Source organism: Chelon labrosus (assembly GCF_963514085.1).
Source record: "Chelon labrosus genome assembly, chromosome: 8".
Taxonomy (NCBI): domain Eukaryota; kingdom Metazoa; phylum Chordata; class Actinopteri; order Mugiliformes; family Mugilidae; genus Chelon; species Chelon labrosus.
Window position 1 is genome coordinate 6,432,816 of NC_140358.1, and position 17,076 is coordinate 6,449,891.

Consider the following 17,076-nt stretch of genomic DNA (forward strand, 5'->3'; position numbering starts at 1 on the left):
GCCTTCGTTGTGGAAAGTTTTGCCATAACGAAGTAGTAGTAGTAGTAGTAGTAGTAGCAGACCAACAACGCCATTGACCTCACTAGGATAGGTCACTCTAGTACATGTCTAAATACTCACTGCATAGATGTAAACCGTCAAAAAATAAACAGTTTAATTAACGACTGTTATGATTTAGCACAAAACTGCCATGACTAGGTAATATTAGCAAATGTAATTTATCAGGAAATTCAAACACGTAAAGGACCGCGTAAAAAGCCGGAAAAACAAACATGACAACACTGCTGACAGTAGCCTACTTTTACTCCTAATGATTTGATCATTCGGCACTGTAATATATGTTACTTTAGAAATACTCACTGTGTCCATATTCTTCTTCATAAGTCTTCGCTTAGAAAGTTTGAATGGGTTGCTAGCCTTCTGACACTGGTGTCGCGCAAAGTTTCCGCCCCCTTCTCTGCGCCAACATTTCTGCGCTGTGATTGGTCAAATGTTGGAAATGTTGGAGCTGGGGGAGCGGCTTGGCTGCCGAATGTTGGAGTTGCGAACGTGATTGGCTGTCGCGTCCAACATTGGTCCAACATTTTCCAGGCCGATCCTTCGGCATTTGGGATTAAGGCTCCAATCTATTCGGGGGTCTTGGTTCGAATCCCACCGCTGCCAGCACATTTTGTCCCCATGCGTTCCTGCGATCTGTTCTTTATGTTCAAATGAAAGCTACTATTGCCTATAAAAATGTTTTCACGATTTGATGAAACTACCTAAAGCACCGTAACCTTATCTGAAAGCACACGGAAAAGCATGTTTTTGTCTCAAGCCGCTAGAGGGCGCCACAAAGAATCGTCACACTGAGTTTCTACTGTAGTCTGTCCCATTTAATATGAGTGAGGATGGTTAAAGATGTCTGAAAAAACATGAGTATAGTTAACTAAATAAAATTCAACAGCTCTACAATATGCAGAAGAACAACTTTAACGAACGATTGCTGAAGTTTTTACTTTCATTCTTCTTCGTCGTCGTCTTTCTCCTCCCCCTCTTCTTTTTCTTACTGTTTATTGTACCAAACACACCATGACAAATTCCTTGTATGTGTGAACATAGGTGGCAGTAAATCTGATACTGATTCTGTATTAGCAACATGTTCTAACGGTTTTTAATTTGATATAGACTCAAAGCTTTTATTTTGGTAGGATAAACCCCCGCCTTTGAAGTTGTTCCGGGTTATTTTCACATTTATTACCATTCTTTCCGGGGCAGAGCCGCTTCGAACTTCACAGAGCACAACAGACGACTGGGGTGTTTAGGCTGGTTATTTACCTGATGTGTTGTCAAAATAATTACTCTTAATTGTTCAAATTTAAAGTAACTACACTGAGACATGGCGGGTTTACCACCGGGAGACCCGCAGCTGGTCTCAATGATCGTCAGTCATTTGAAAACACAGGGTCTCTTCGACCAGTTCAGGAGGGACTGTCTGGCAGACGTTGATACAAAGGTAACGGCTGAGAGCATCTTCATTACGTATAGTTATCTTAAATTTATGAATTTCAGTTTGTAGAGTTTGGTTCAGGATAACTGCCCGCTGTATTTTATCCCTATCTTTGTTGGAGCACTTCTGGCATTGGGGGTTATATCTTGCTTACCAAAGCTATCAGTTGTAAACATGTCCTGTACAGTTGACTTAGTTTATTATTTCCGTTTGTGGCTAGAAAATGAACTGATATCCATTATGGATAACTTGTTGTTACTAAATAATTACTTCTACATCTTATATACCTCCAAATCCCCAAAGCTTGTATTTGGCCTACCATCTTACCTGCTAACATTACATTGTCTCAAATTACTTTACACTATTTTTTTTTTTTTTTTTTTTAATGTTTTAATAAATAACACTAAATATATATGTTTTTTAAAAAGTATTTGTTAGTTACTTTATTTCTTCTTCAGGGAAATAAAACCAACTTTGAAAAATTCTACAGACATGACAACTGAGATTTATTTGCTTATCTTTTTACAATTTTTGAAATCCACATCTATTGGTTTACAGCTGTGTAACAAAATGTGCTCTCTGATGTTTTTGATTGGCTTCATGCAAAAAATAAGTAAATATGGAATATTTTTATTCAGTATGGGATTATTGTGGAGGACAATCAAATTGAGTTTGTTCTATTAACTTGCTTGAATGAATTTGGTTAATGCATCATCTTATATTTCATCGAACTGGTCTTCTTTTTAAATCCCTAAACGTAGCGATGCCCTACAGTGGGGCCCTATCACCACTATAGCCATTTAAGATTTGTTTTATTATTTTGTTTCTATGTGTAATCCTGTCTTTGTCTTTTGCAGCCAGCCTACTTGAATCTGAAGCAACGAGTGGACAACTTTGTCTCTAATCATCTGTCTAATCACACATGGAGCCCTCATTTGAACAAAAACCAGTTGAGAAACAACATCCGGCAGCTTGTCCTTCAGTGAGTGTCTTTTTTCCACATTATGTCCTGTCACCCACTCACTCTCTGTACCTAACTGTATGTGGAAGTTACTTAACCTTACAGCAATCTGTGTTTCCTAGATCCGGCATGCTGGAGCAGGGAGTGGACAGGATTGTGGCCCAGGTGGTGGATCCCAAAATCAACCATATCTTTAGACCGCAGGTGGAGAGGGTAGTCCGTGAATTTCTGTCACCTGGCAGCTGCTCTGAGGAGCCACCAGCCCCTATGCCTCTAACAGAGACCAAACCAGACACCAGCATTCCCGAGCAAGGTACGCATTATTTCACCCTTTTGTCAGGAGCGACTGCCATGTTTGATTCTTTGCTTTTTGTCATTATGACTTCTAAAGGAGGATAATTAATTTCCTTCTTCATATGGCAATCAGGATGCACGTGTCTCCTTGTAAAATATTTAATATAATATGATTGAATAGTTTCTGATTTTGGGAAATATGTGTTTGCTTTCTTTACAGCTTCATCATCAACTCCATCTACCACTGCAGCCAGCAGCGCCATGTCCATCCTGGACACCATAACTACTCTCAACCAGGAGGCCAGTGTCAGGGCCAGTTCAGTAACTGAAAGAGGACGTAAAGGCCAAGCTTCGGATGACCCCATGCAGCAGATGGAGGAGGGCGAGCTGGACATGAGTGTTGATGAATGTGACAGTCTCTTAGACGGGAAGCCATTTGAAGACACGGAGGAAGCCAAACTCGCAACAGGAGTGGAGGCATTAGAGGTCCAGACAGAGGACCCACAGGAACAAATGGATCTGGGGAAGGAGGAGTTAACAGAGGAGGTGAAAATGGAAGCAGAGGACTTAGGAGCTCAGGGGAAAACAGAGGAGGAGAAAGACAAACCTGTGAGCAAAACTGCTGGAAAACAAACAGAAGAGAAACACGAGGATGATCAACTGAAATCTACGAGCCAGGCCAAGCAGAAAGCCAGAGAAAGGATAAAAGAAGGTGAGCTGCTGTATCCTTTGTGTTTTTCCAAATGATTTCCAATGAAAAATAACCAAAAAGTCAAACCTGACGTGTGTTTGTGCTACAGAATACTCTTTGGAGGACTCTGACCTGGACGCCCTGAGCGACATCACAGTGAGCTCTGTCCACACCAGCGACCTGTCATCATTTGAGGGGGAAAGTGAGAATGACGCTCTGGCATCTGATTCTTCTGAAGAAGGGGAGCTTCCACCAGATGGTCTGTGACAGCAGAATAATGTTTCCACAACAGATTTGGTTGGACCAGTTTTCTCTGGATGATGGAGTTGATGTATTTTTGTGTGTGCGTATTCTTATTCCACAAGATGAAGGCGAGGGAGCAGAAAACAGACATGATGGTGGAGACACTGCAGATGAAGACAAAGAGCGGAAACCTCGCCGCAAGGCCTATGTTCACAAACCCTTCCTCTACTCCCGTTACTATAGCGACTCGGATGATGAGATCACTGTGGAGGAACGTCGCAGATCTGCGGTGAGTCAATTATCTTTATACAGCTTAAAGCAGAGATTTATATCGGCAGACAAATGAAAACTTAATGAACTATAACGCAATGAAGATGTATTGTAAATTATGTATATGGAACAAACTGTTCTCACAGGCAAAGGACAAAGAGGAAAGGCTGCTTAAGAGACAACAGAACAGAGAGCGGATGGAGGAGAAACGTAAACAGAAAGCAGTGCAGGCAGAAGAACAAGGTTGTACTTGAATTTGTCTTCAGTGTTTCATCTTTGTGTTTGTCTTCATGTTCCTTCTTGCTGCATACACCATAAGAGTAGGGACATGTTGCACGTTATTTTGTCTGAGTACAGCAACCAAAATGATTGAATGAGTTGAAGTTTGGGTTGAAGTGCAACGTGATCATCTTCCTCCTTGATTCATTTACGACAGTCACAATTGTTAGAAACCTGTGTGAGCGCAATAGAGTTTGCACAAGATTGTTGGGTTTCATGGGGCAAAAACAAGAGCAAAATGTGTGTACTTAAATGTGCTCAGATGTTATAAGGGAATGCCCACTTTTTTCAGTCTTGTGGGCTGTGTTTATTTTATGTCTATCCCCTGCGGGTTTCAAATCTGGCAAACTGATCAAGATGGAATCATATTTTCAAAAGGTCTTTCCATAGTGATTCTGGCTTTGTTTATCTTTTTAAACACTTGTTTGAACAACTGGTTGTTTTGCTACTTCCATGTTTTTATCCCTGCTGTTTACACAGTCTGATTTTAAAATTCCCTCTGATTGGGCCAATCTGTTCTGAATGAGGTGGTTACATGAGGCATTTTTATTGTTAGTTTATTGGTGGAAATGTAGCAAGTTTTTATTTTGTGCTCTTAACTGTCACATCATTTACCTTTTACTTAATGTCTGTCGCAGAGCACAAAAAACAAAAGAGTGGAGACTCTGCCGGGCAGGATGGCCCCAGAGCCAAAGAGGCCCGCAAAGAGAGGAAAGTTCTGGAGAAAAAAATGGCTCTCAGCAGGAGGAGGAAACTAGATTCAAGGTGTGTCATCCTACAAAATAAATTCATGCAGCAGCTGCTAATCACCATCAGATGTTTAGATATTTTTGCATGTGCGCCCTTTTAGGAAAGAGGGAGATGCTTCAAGCAAGAAAAAAGGAGACCCAGCGGACATGCACAAGAAAGCAGTATGTCAAAGCTGATGTGAATAAAGCAGATTTCAAGCAGCAGGTTTTTCCTTGGATTGTAACAAACATTGTTGTGTTTTGTTATTTTTAATTTAGGAAGTGAAAACTGCCCCTTCAAAGACCACACAACCTAAACTGATCAGACACATGTCAGAATCGGCATCTTCTGATGAGAGGCACCGGCGAATGAGCGGCAGTGTCTCAGAAGATTCCAATGACACGAAGAAGCTGTGTGACAAAGGCCGGACACACTCCTTTATCTTGGACTTGGAGCAAGGCTCCCAAGAGGCTCTCAAACAACGTTCAGTTGGGAAGTTTGACCGTTTATCACGCAAAGAGCTTCACTCTAAAGAACGCAAAGACAAAGAGCGCAGCTTGTCCGATGAACGTGCAAAGCTCAAACAAAAGCTGGAGAAAAAATCCGAACATCAGGCAGATGAATCTCAGCAGAAAGAAGGTATGGCTGGTAAAGTCTCTTCTGAAGAGAAAGGTGATAAGAAGCCTAAAGTTAAAAGTGAGAAGAAGATGGCAAGCAGTGCAAGAGAAGGAAAGGTGTCTATGTGTGAAAGTGTTGCTGAAGAGGGAGGCTCTAAAGATGCCAAGAAGGTAAAGGCTGTATCTGCAGAGACTGTCAAAGCAGAAAAGGACAAGGAGAAGGATAAGAGCAGGGAAAAGGAGAAAGATAAAATCAAAGAAAAAGAAAAGGCCAAAGGAGAGAAACCTAAAAGTGATTCCAAACCGCTGCTTCGCCCAGATTCTGGAGGCTCCTCCGAGGATCGGTCTGACATGGAACCTGGCTCAGACAGCAGCAAGAAGAAAGATAAACACTCCAAGGAAATCCTGAAAAGGTCGAAGAGTCACACTGAGGACAGGCCAGGAGACAAACCCAAGTCTAAGACCGATAATAAAGACAGTGAGAAGGAGAAGACCAAAGCAGATCAAGACAGCCAGAAGGTGAACAAGCTGAGCTCTGAAACAGACAAAGATCCAAAAAGGGTTAAGCCAACAGAAAAGGGAAGAATCCTTGAAAAATCTAAATCTAAATCCAAAGAGGAGGCAAAGACTCCTTTGTCAGCAAAGACGGAAAAGAAAGTTCAGAGTCCAGAAGTCAAAAGTGCAGCAGGTGCATGTATCTCCAAACCTGAAGCAACAAAGGAGAAGAAAAAAGAGACAAATGTTAAAGAACAGCGGAAACTGTCTGAAGAACCTTCACATGAGAAATTGGATATTAAAACTGCAAAGAAAAAACTGGAGAAGAAAGAGAAAGTTTCAGAAAAGAAAGATGACAGCCAGGAAGAGAAGAAAGCACCAAAAGAAGACAAATTGGATAAGTCAGATAAATCCTCAAAGTCTTCAGTTTCTTCTTTGAGCCTTGAGACAGACGAGCCACCAAAGAAACAACCTCTTCTCCAAGACACGAGCACAGACTCTGAACCCGTCACCACCACCATCACCACCTCCTTCTCAGACGACACCTGCGATGCTTTAAGTGACATCACCCCTGAGCCACCTGAAGGTGAGACAGAGTCCCGGCTCAGTGAGATGCCAGCTGTGCCGGCTGAGGCCGATGCCCTGCTCACGCTTATGGACGTCTGCACTTCAGCAGAGGCAAGACTTCCACCTGAGAGCGTTCCAGAGGATGTGACACCTGAAATGGACCTTCAAGAGGCAAGACTTCCACCTGAGAACCTTCAAGAGGACGTAACCCCTGAGATGGAGCTTCAAGAGGCTGAAATGAAGATGAAAGAAGCAGCTCTGACGCTGCTCTCCATGGATCCTGATAGTACAGTGTCTTCCAGCTTAATTTGTCAAGACACAAGGGAGGAATCGGTGGTGGATCCGTCCTCCCCACAACTGATGGAAACCCCTGCAGCTGAAGGGGAGCAGCAGATTCCTCCTATGGAAGTGGAGACAGCTGCTGAAACTGAGGCGTTCACAGCTGCTGAAACTGAGGAGTTCACAGCCACTGAGCCATCACCAGTTTCACCTCAACAAACTGCTGAGCTTGAGGATAAAAATACAGACATTGCAGGTTTGTGGAAAATAGCTAAATGTTTAAATAATCAGAGAGTTTCTATTATTTAAAAAAAACAACAACAAAAAAACAACTTGGGTTGCTTCTATTTACAGACGAGTCTGAAAGCTCGGACAGAAAAGTGGACACATCACAGAGTGAAACTTCAGAGACGCTTCCTCCACAGGTACATGTCACGTTTGTATTGTTAAAATGTGTTTGTCACGTCTATGGACATAATACATATGTCTGGGATTTTCTTGCTGATCAAAATATATTAAAACAAACAAAGAATTGACATTTACCAATGTGTTATTCTCCAGTGGATAATCATTGTCCTGTCTTTATAACAGGAGAACGACACTGCCTCAAGTAACAGTCAGACTCCTTTAGATGAAGAAGAAACGAAAAGCTCAGAAATTCCTCCCGACACTCAGCCAGACGAGGAATTGGCAGCACCAGTTGAAGAAGGTATACTTTATAATTTCCTTGTATATTCGCAAACTGCTGCATCTTTTTGATTTACAATATCAACAGTCAGTCATAACATTATGTGTGTCTCACAGGTGAAATGAATAATACTGATTATCTGGTTATCAGTGGGTGGAATATATCAAGTACCAAGTGAACCTTTATTTCTTAAAGTTGATGTTAGAAGCAGGAAAAATGATTCTAACATGAAATATTTGAGTAATTTTGTTAAGGGCCAGATTGAGATGGCCAGATGACTGGGTCAGATCATCTCCAAAACTGGAGCGCATGTGTGGTGTTCCCAGTCAGCAGTGGTTAGTACATGTGATTCAATGCAAGTATCTGTGGGATGTGCTGGGCAAACAAGTCCGGTCCATGGAGGCCCCAACTCGCAACTTGCAGGACTTAAAGGATCTGCTGCTAATGTCTTGGTGCCAGATACCACAACTCAAGTTCAGAGGTCAAGTGGAGTCCATGGCTCGACAGGTCAAGGTTGTTTTGGCGGCAAAAGAAGACCTGCACTATAGGAAGGAAGGAATAGTAAAGTTGCCATAATGTTATGGCTGATGGGTGCATGCAACTGTTGTTTATTCAGTTTGTGGCTATGTTTCCTCCTTATAATATATTACTTATTGTTTTAGCTGCTGATGTGGCCGTGTCTGAAGCAGAAGAAGAGACCAGAGGAAGCACAGAGGAAAGCACAGAGACTGTTGTACCTGACACAACTGAACAAGTTTCAGAAATCCCCAGTGAGCAAAGTAAGAACTAAAAAACCTTGCTGCTAAAATGAATACAATGATCTTATCTGATTATTAACACAGCATCATTTCATTAAGATCAAGCAGAGCCAGAGGCTTCAGTCTCAACAACAAGCCACCAGGTGAGTTCAGATTTATGTTGCACCGAAATAAATTTGAACAGTTTTTGTTTTGTGCCACTAAAACTCAGTCATCTCATTTTTAACTATAGAGGGAGGAGGACATAGGTGAGGAGAACCAGGCCAGGATGGAAATAGATAACAGTAAGTCCTTGCTCTTTACAACCATAGATGGGAAATACAGGAACTCAGTCAATCTAAATACTTTTAACTGTGCCTCTTTTCACCACTAGGTGAAGCTGAGAGTAAAACAGCAGAGGAAGAAAGTGTCTCCACAGAGAAAAGTGATCCGGAAACTGTAAGCGTTCAGCCATTGTTCATTTTTAAGTCACGATTCTGTAATTACTATTTAATATATCTTGATTACATACATTACATTATTGGTTACGTTTTCTTCAGATGGAAACTGATGTTCCGGACAAGACTGAAGAGCCCAAAGAAAGTGATCCTGAGTCAAAACTTGTCAAACAAATCAGTGAGTAAAGAGGCTTTTTATTCACATTTGTTGATTTTGCTCATGTCTAATCTGTATCATGATCCACACTGTTATTTATATATAGATATTTCTAGTCTGCCAAGTATGGAATTCAGAAGATTAAGTTTTTTGTATAGTTTATGTTGTCATCATTTGTCATTGTTTATTTAAAGGAACAAATACAGGAAAACTATTCAATGTACATAGACGTCAGTGATCAGTCATTAAAATACATACAATACAGGATGCTATTTTTATGATATGTTTCCTCCAGTATAGATGTTGGTCCTTGTACAGTTATTCTCCCTCAGTGGTGTTTACATGTATTTCTCAGGTAACGTCTCCAGTGCAGACAGCCGGGAAGATGAGAAGGGCTCAGACCTGTCAGAAAAGGTACCTTCCAATAATATGTTTGTGAACAAAACGTGGATACATTTGATCTTTATGCTGACACTGTGACTTTTTTTGTTTTGTAGGAAGAGAAGACAGAGGGACGAGGAAGACGCAAACGAAAGCTGTCTAGTCAAAAAGCTACAGCAGTGAAAGAATCTGGTACAGCAGCTGAGATGTATTTCTGCACAATTTAAAGATTGTAACAGTTTGATTTAAAAAAAAAAAACTATTAAAAAAAACTATTAATCAGGTAGCTAAAGATATTAGATTAATAGTTATTGCATTAAAATAGTTTCAGTGAGTTACTAACATACTACCACTTTCTTGATGAATGTCCAGTCAGCAGCTCATGAATAACTGCCTTAGTGTGACTTTTGACAGATGATTCTAGCAGTCAAATGAAATAATGTGCTGAATGTATTTTTATACACATCAGGTGATGAGAAGGACGAAAAAGAACGCAAAGAGCAGATATCTGCTGAGGTAAATGCTCTTTTCATATCTAACACATACTTTATGAATAAAAGTCTTTGTGTGATTTGATTTTGGTATTTCAAATTTGTAAAAATACATAAAGCAACAGTTCTTTTATAGGAAGTGAGTTTTGTATGTACATTTTTCTATTTGAGTCAGACAGTGATTTGCTCACAGACTATTTATCTTCAGGAAACTGAGCAGGAGAAGGCTGTTGAAGTCAAAACACCTCGCAGGGGACGGTCCTCCAGAACCACGGAGGAGGCAGAGAAGGACCAACCAAAAGAACCGGAGAAACCAGAGGAGACTCCGAGCCACAAAGGAAGACGTTCAGGAGCTGCAGCCAAAGAAGTTACAGCTGGTAAGGAGACCATTTTAAATTAGCTAAATGTTTGTGGTTAATGTGTAAGAGTGCTGATAACTACAGAATAACGTAATACAGAAAATCCAAGTCTGTTTTTTTCTTTTTTTTTGACATTGCTATCATTTTGTTTTTAACCTTCAGATAATCAGAACAAGGATGAGAACAAGGCTGAGGACAGCGCTGATAAATCTTCATCACTCAAACCAGAGAAAGACAACGAGGTACATAAGGAAAAGCACTGACTATATAACAGCACTGCTTTTTCGGTCATGTAACTTTGCAAGTAGTCAGTTATTTCACTTTATTACCATTGAAAACTCAAATGGTGACTGTACTAGATATTAAGAACTTGTTATATATTTCATTTTTTAGAGAGCTGAAAAGGAACCAAATCAAAGTTGTCAGCAGGGAAGTGAGGTCAATCTGCCGTCTCCTGGTCCAGAGGAAAGTGAAGGTGCAGGAAGATCAGACTCCAAAGAGACTGCTGATACATGTGAGTTTGTTTTTAATGCAAATCACATAACCGCGCTGTACTTTTTTCTTTAAATGGCTTAAAATACACAAGAATGCCAGTATTTCTGCAGATAAGATTGATGAGTCTTATTTAACTTCCAGGTGAACCAGCAGAGAAGAGACAGAGATCTGAAGAAGTGGAAGAATCTACGGAGGTCAGATTTGTCTTTTTTTTTTTTTTTAATTATTATTATTATTATTATTATTATTATTAAACTGTCATGTTCTGCTTTGCTTTAGCAGACTTTATTCACATTCTTATTTGTGTATCTCGATGTATATTATCCTGCAGGAAACCCAAACTCAGGAGGAGGTGAAGGACAACGATGGACAGGAACAAAGCAACCAACAGCCTGACCAAGACAGTGGTGAGACAGTGCAGACAAACTCCAAACATCTGATCTTAGACTAACTGATCAGATGTGTAATTACCACGTCTTAAAAACATTTTCTGAGTTGGAAGTAAAAAGAGTTTCCTTCAGTATTATGGCATCTATATTTATCTTTGCTTCAGGCTGTTCTCCTTCGGTGATACAGTCAGAGGGTCCTGAGGATGTAAAAGAGGAGAGCAGCAGTGAGAAGAAGCCAGATGAAGTAGGTTGGGATTGAAATAAAATGTTCAGTATGAAAACATACTGTCGTAATTCTCTGTTTAAGGACATATGCCGCCGAACAACATATGCCACATTTACTATTTTATTTAAATGCAATACTATTAGACTTAAGTATTTGTTTTCTCTCCAGGCTGAGGAGGAGCAACAGCAAGAGGACCAAGAAACGAGTCCAAAGAGACCTGCTCGGAGGGGACGGCCGTCAAAGGCAGCAGCTACAGAGGATTCAGGTGAGGAGATTTAAAACGTGTATCATATTAAAACAGAATTTTTTCGTAGAATTTACGAGTGTCCAAACAAGAGCAAAACAAAGTAAAGCTTTGTATTTATTGTTGATCAGTATTTAAATGCATACTTGTAATATTTACACCACTTTAATTGCAAGACAAGCATGCATGAGTGACTGAAAGTTAATTATTGTACATTCTAAAGTTAAATTGCTCTGGCTACTCACCTTTAGGAAAACATGATGGATGGACTGGCTTGATGGACTTGAAACATCAAACCCTTAGTTGCTGTAACCTTTTGTCATCTTCCCACAGATAAAAAGGACAAAAAGGCAGACGAGAAAGAAGCTGAGCAGAATGACGAAGAGGAAGAGGAGGACGGTGACAAAGAAGAGGAGGAAAAAGGAACTGCAACCAGAGCTACGACACGGTTAGCATCTCGCCTGGAGGCTGAAAGGTAACTTAAGAGTTCAAGTGTAAACAAGTGCACACAGCTATGATCTAAACTCTATTGAAACTTGTGTTGTCAGAAAACCAACAATTTATACTTGGTTATTTTACTGCTCTAGTGGTGATAAATGAGCATCTCATTATGTTAATGTGATTGTTTGCAGCTTGAATCGCCAAAAAGCATCATGGCTGTCACACCATATTAAAGAGATATTATTTAGTCATTGGGCAACAACTGTTTTTTCATATTTGCTTTTACCGTTCCTCAGAAACAAGCCAAGTAAACCTTCCACCCGGGCAAGTCGACAGAACGGTAAAGAGGAGAGCACAGCTGGAACACGGTGAGTTTGTCGGAAGGAGGTTCAGCAGAATAAGAACAGGACTGAACAGGAGAGAACATTTTACCAAACGTTTTGTCAGAATCTCCAAGTATTTTAAGAGTTGTTAGCTCCCAAAATAAAAATCATACAACCTTTTCACAGATTTAAAAGAAGGTATATTAAACAGCTGTAGTAAAACTACAGAAACTGATTGACATATAAGTCATTTTTCACAAATAGGTTTGATGATTTATTACTGTAACTTAAATCTGAAAAAACTGTTAGTGTTACTGAGAATATATATTTATTATATATATATATATATATATATATATATATATATATATATATTATATATTATTAATACATTCTTTATTTCATCCATTACATTTGCGGTTTCAGAGCAGATTCTTTTTCTAAAATCTTTATTTTACTTTATCTTAAATTGTGTTTTCACCACGTGTTTTAGAAATCTGCCTCCGTCTCAGTTTTTAAAAATCCAAGGGTTATGTAGACAAGCTCAAGTCTTTGCTGCAACTTTTTTCACAAATATCTTTTCAGTTATCACGAACTTGCCACTTAGACAAATGGACCGACACTTGTTCCTTGTTTCCCTCCTGCAGCGGGACGAGGGGCCAGGCAGCAGTGGCGAAGGGGGGCCGCAAACGGGAGGCCAGCCCTCCTGCGGTGCGAACAAGGGGAGGACAGAAATCAGAGGAGCCCCCTTCCAAGAGAGCCAAGCGCTAAGCTCTCTGACAGCGGTGGAATGGTTTGCCCCAGCAGTGTTGTTTTTACACTCCACATTCAAAGAGCCTCTACAGTCCGTTAACACAAACAGCTGTTTCTGCTTCACTGACTGCAGATATTGAAAAACTCTGGATAGTATTAAACACTCTCCTCTGATGGTCGAGTGTAAACCTGTGGATCTGTGTAAGAATCCCCCAGAATAGCTTCTGCCGCTCTGTGCCCATATGGTTCGAATCAGGCTTCATCATTCCTTGGTTTATTCGGTAATGCGCATTGAACCCGAGTATTTGAGGCCAATCAAAGGCCTAATGTGCCGTCGAGTCGTCATTTGAGATAAAGCGGGCGAATTGGAATGAACTGTTGGTCAGCAGAGATTGTGTCTCACTGTTACATATGTACATAGAATGCACTGTGAAGCCTTCGTTGTGATTTTTATTATTGAATATTCATTCTGTGAATGAAAGGGGACGTTTTCCCTCCAGCTTTTTTTATACTCGGCAGGCATGGGAATTTTTTACAGATATATTTCTCAAAAGAAATAACAGTATTGGTCACAGAAAACAAAAACTATGAACTCAATATTCATTTCTAACAACACGTACTGCTTCTTACTGGTTAAATAAAGGTAATCTAGTTATTTTTAATGTTATAGAGTTAGCTGATATTTGTTTCATGAATGTAAAAATACTGAATATTGCTCCTTTTTTATGGTATTGAGAAAGAAATTACTTTAGGTTGTGGTCCATCATCTTAATTTCTATGTTTGCGTTCATTCTGTGAATGTAAACAAAGCATTTTAAATACATTGTTGTGCATCTCTTCACTGAAATACATTCTTTGTTTCCTTTTTGGGCTTATACAAGCACTGAACATTCAGTTTTTTTTTTTATCTTGCATTAATTCCAGGCTTAATCAATATATCGGCAGGTTTTACTCACTATTACCTCAATAGTGAGGTGATAGTTAAGTAGATTTTCTTTGCTGCTGAAGCTGCTAAAGATCCAAACCACGTTGCTTCTGTGCCTCTTAACGTTTTTTACACTGAAACGATTAGCAGAATACACAGCCTTGTGTTAATTCGCCCTTATTATGTCTTAAACGTTATCTGCCCTGTTTCCTAAATGGATGTGCTGTCTGTGATGTGTAAATAGCCCAAGACATTAACCAATCACCTCACAGCGTGGAGAAGAGCAGAGAACATTCCTGCTTGCTAATGGGGGATAAAACTGACAAACTCAGAGTGAAATATTCCACCATCATTAATGCGTTAGGAGCCTTTAATCACTGCACCTGAACCATCAGGACGAAAAAAAAAAAAAAGAGGGGGTTACGGAAAACCGGAGTCCTCTGGTTGTAGTTTTCCAGCCATTCCTGCGGATTGCTAAATTTGACTCCTTAAAGGTGTTCCTCTCTCAGGTATTTCCTGGTGCTGCAATCCAAGCCTTAAAATATTAGCCCACCGGCTCTTATTTAAAAGGTTTGGATCAGCTTTCATTTAACCACTGGCAGACAAACAGCGCTCCTTTCACTCTCTGATGCCATTGGAGCGACTTGAGACGTCATTTTATTAGTCGCTTGCATTGTAGTCCAAAATGATTTTTGTGTGCCAAAGTGTGCCAAGCAGATTTGCTACCGCTGAATATTTGAGGTGCATTAGATTTATAGGCAGCGGGTTTTATGGATGAGAGGGAGGACGGCGGCCAGCTCTGCAGCGACCTCACATCAAGAAGCCACCTTGAGAAAAACATGGAAACTGCTGCTCTACCTGGAAGGACATTTCCACATACTGTGAGAGAAGGTGTGTCCATTCTCATAATTACCATTTATATATAATCTATAATTTATGCTTGTTACCATTTCTGACTTTGTGTTAACTTAATATCACTGTAAACACATCAGTCCAGTTAAAAACACATAGTCATGTCATATAAGCCGTAAACAAAATTTAATACAATAATCTTCTAACTGTAATTTTTTTAAAATTCAGTATTAATTCCGATTGAATAGAAAGCACTACACCAGAACTAGAACGAGCTGATAGTTGGATATCCAGAAAATTATGATTAGTTGTATTAGTTTGTTTTAATAAAGATGTGAAATCTCATTTAGGATAGTTAATTGAAAATATTCAGGTTTTGGACTTTAAACAGACAATTTTGAATCTACTGACCAGCCATAACATTATAATTACCAATGGATGAAGTGAATATCAGTGATGACCTGATTACAAGTTAATGTTCTTCTTGGAAACCTGGTTTCTGACTTTTATGTGGCTGTTGCTTTGATACTTACTACCACATGAACATTGCTGCAGACCAAACACACCCCACCCTCCCGAGGTCCAGGTTCCATTGTAGGAGCTTACAGCAGTAGCCATGGGTCAGCATGGACACCCTGACTACCTGGCAGCTACACAGCCCCGGACAAAAACTGTGATGCACTGTGTTCTGACACCTTCCCTGTCGGTGACCCTGTCACCGATCCACACTTTTTCCTTCCTTGGACCGTTTTTGATAGGTGCTGACCACTGCAGACAACAAACAAAAGCTGAAGTTTTAGATACGCTCTGACCCACCTGTCTCGTCATCAGAATTTGGTCCTGATCAGAGTCGCTCAAATCTTCCACTTGCCCATTTTTCTTGATTCTTTAGCAGGTACATTTTTCATCTCCGCCCATCAGTGTGTATAAAAGCTAAAATCTCCAACACAGCGCAACTTATTAAAGAATCTGTTCTGTGCTTGGAAATTAAAAAGTAAGAGTCCAAAAACGGAAGCAACTGGACTTGTTTCAATTTTCTTTCTTCCTGGCAACCAGTCGACTTTATTTTAGCCTAGTCTTAGAGATACCTGGATATCTGAGAATCAACACACAAGTAAGAGTCCAGCATTTGTACTAAAGATTTTTACTTATTAATTCATGGTTAAAATCAGCAGTGAATCAGTCATGATGTTTTCTTTCCACGTGCGTAGTATATGTTTGTAAAAGGTATTTTAAAAGATGCTGGTATGGTTTTGTGTTTCATCACAGTTTATCCTGATATGAGTCACATGACTGATCAACAGGCTCTGAAGCTTTTTTGTAAAAGTAAAAAAATACATACTGTATATTCTTAGCCATGCATTTTTACTTTGGTAAAAGTAACACCAAACTTAACACAGAATACTAAATGCGCATCTCACTGTAATTAATAAAATAGTTAATTATAGTTAATTGTATTGTTACATTTCCTAAGTAACAACTAGCTAAACATGTCTGTTAAATGTAGTACAGTAGAAATAGTAGAAATAACACAAAAGAGATTTACTTCCATCACTGATGGATGGTACATACAGAAATGGAAATGACACCACCATGAAGAAGGTGAAAATGTTTTCTGAATGAAGCACCTTTCCAGTTGTGCAACATGTTTTCTTGACGTAGGAGGCTTCATACTGGGAGGTAAAGGACACACTGCACCACCCTGACTTGGAAACTAGACATGAAGGGCCGAACAGCCGCAACATAACCTAACCTGCCTCACGTCTCCCTCTGCAGCAGGTCTGCTGGTGGGTAGCTGTGCAGTTGATGCAGCAGAGAGTTGTGGAAATATGGCGGTTTCGCGCAGCTGTCAACTGGAATAGAGGAGACTGCTGGCTTTGAGCAGAGGGGATCCTCGCAGGATGCAGCAGGGGTAAGGGGGCTCACTCAGCCCCACTGCACTGGGAGTGGTCTTTCCTCTACTGGGGATTTGGCCCGACCGACTGGCACTGAATATAATGCTCTCCCATTCAACCACTCCTCTCACAGGACATAAAAGTTAACAGGTGTTTAACGTCAGAAGTGTTTCATACAAGAGTCATAGAAATAGCCAGCGACAGGCAGCGGGGAGGGGTGGGGGCTTTGAGTTTTTTTTTTTTTTCCTCATGTTTTTGCAGTTATTGAAATAGTTTCGCAGATTTGGATTGACTTCAGGCATCTGGAGCTGCAACAAATACACACCAGAGATACATCTTTCTAAAATA

The 17,076-nt window shown here is 40.2% G+C and overlaps 1 protein-coding gene across 1 annotated transcript; it reads left to right on the forward strand.

The window, feature by feature from the left end:
- The first annotated feature begins 1,264 nt into the window (after positions 1-1,264).
- Positions 1,265-13,936, forward strand: bod1l1 (biorientation of chromosomes in cell division 1-like 1). The gene is made up of 30 exons (XM_084549615.1): positions 1,265-1,495; positions 2,347-2,471; positions 2,573-2,763; positions 2,965-3,456; positions 3,545-3,694; positions 3,801-3,967; positions 4,095-4,191; positions 4,866-4,992; positions 5,078-5,138; positions 5,235-7,170; positions 7,269-7,339; positions 7,506-7,623; positions 8,265-8,381; positions 8,460-8,503; positions 8,593-8,644; positions 8,734-8,798; positions 8,900-8,975; positions 9,310-9,368; positions 9,452-9,527; positions 9,805-9,851; positions 10,035-10,203; positions 10,348-10,427; positions 10,579-10,699; positions 10,822-10,874; positions 11,012-11,087; positions 11,234-11,313; positions 11,464-11,560; positions 11,873-12,014; positions 12,277-12,348; positions 12,951-13,936. The coding sequence occupies exons 1-30, from the start codon at positions 1,379-1,381 to the stop codon at positions 13,072-13,074; spliced, it is 5,202 nt and encodes a 1,733-aa protein (XP_084405741.1). The 5' UTR covers positions 1,265-1,378; the 3' UTR covers positions 13,075-13,936.
- The last annotated feature ends 3,140 nt before the right edge of the window (positions 13,937-17,076 follow it).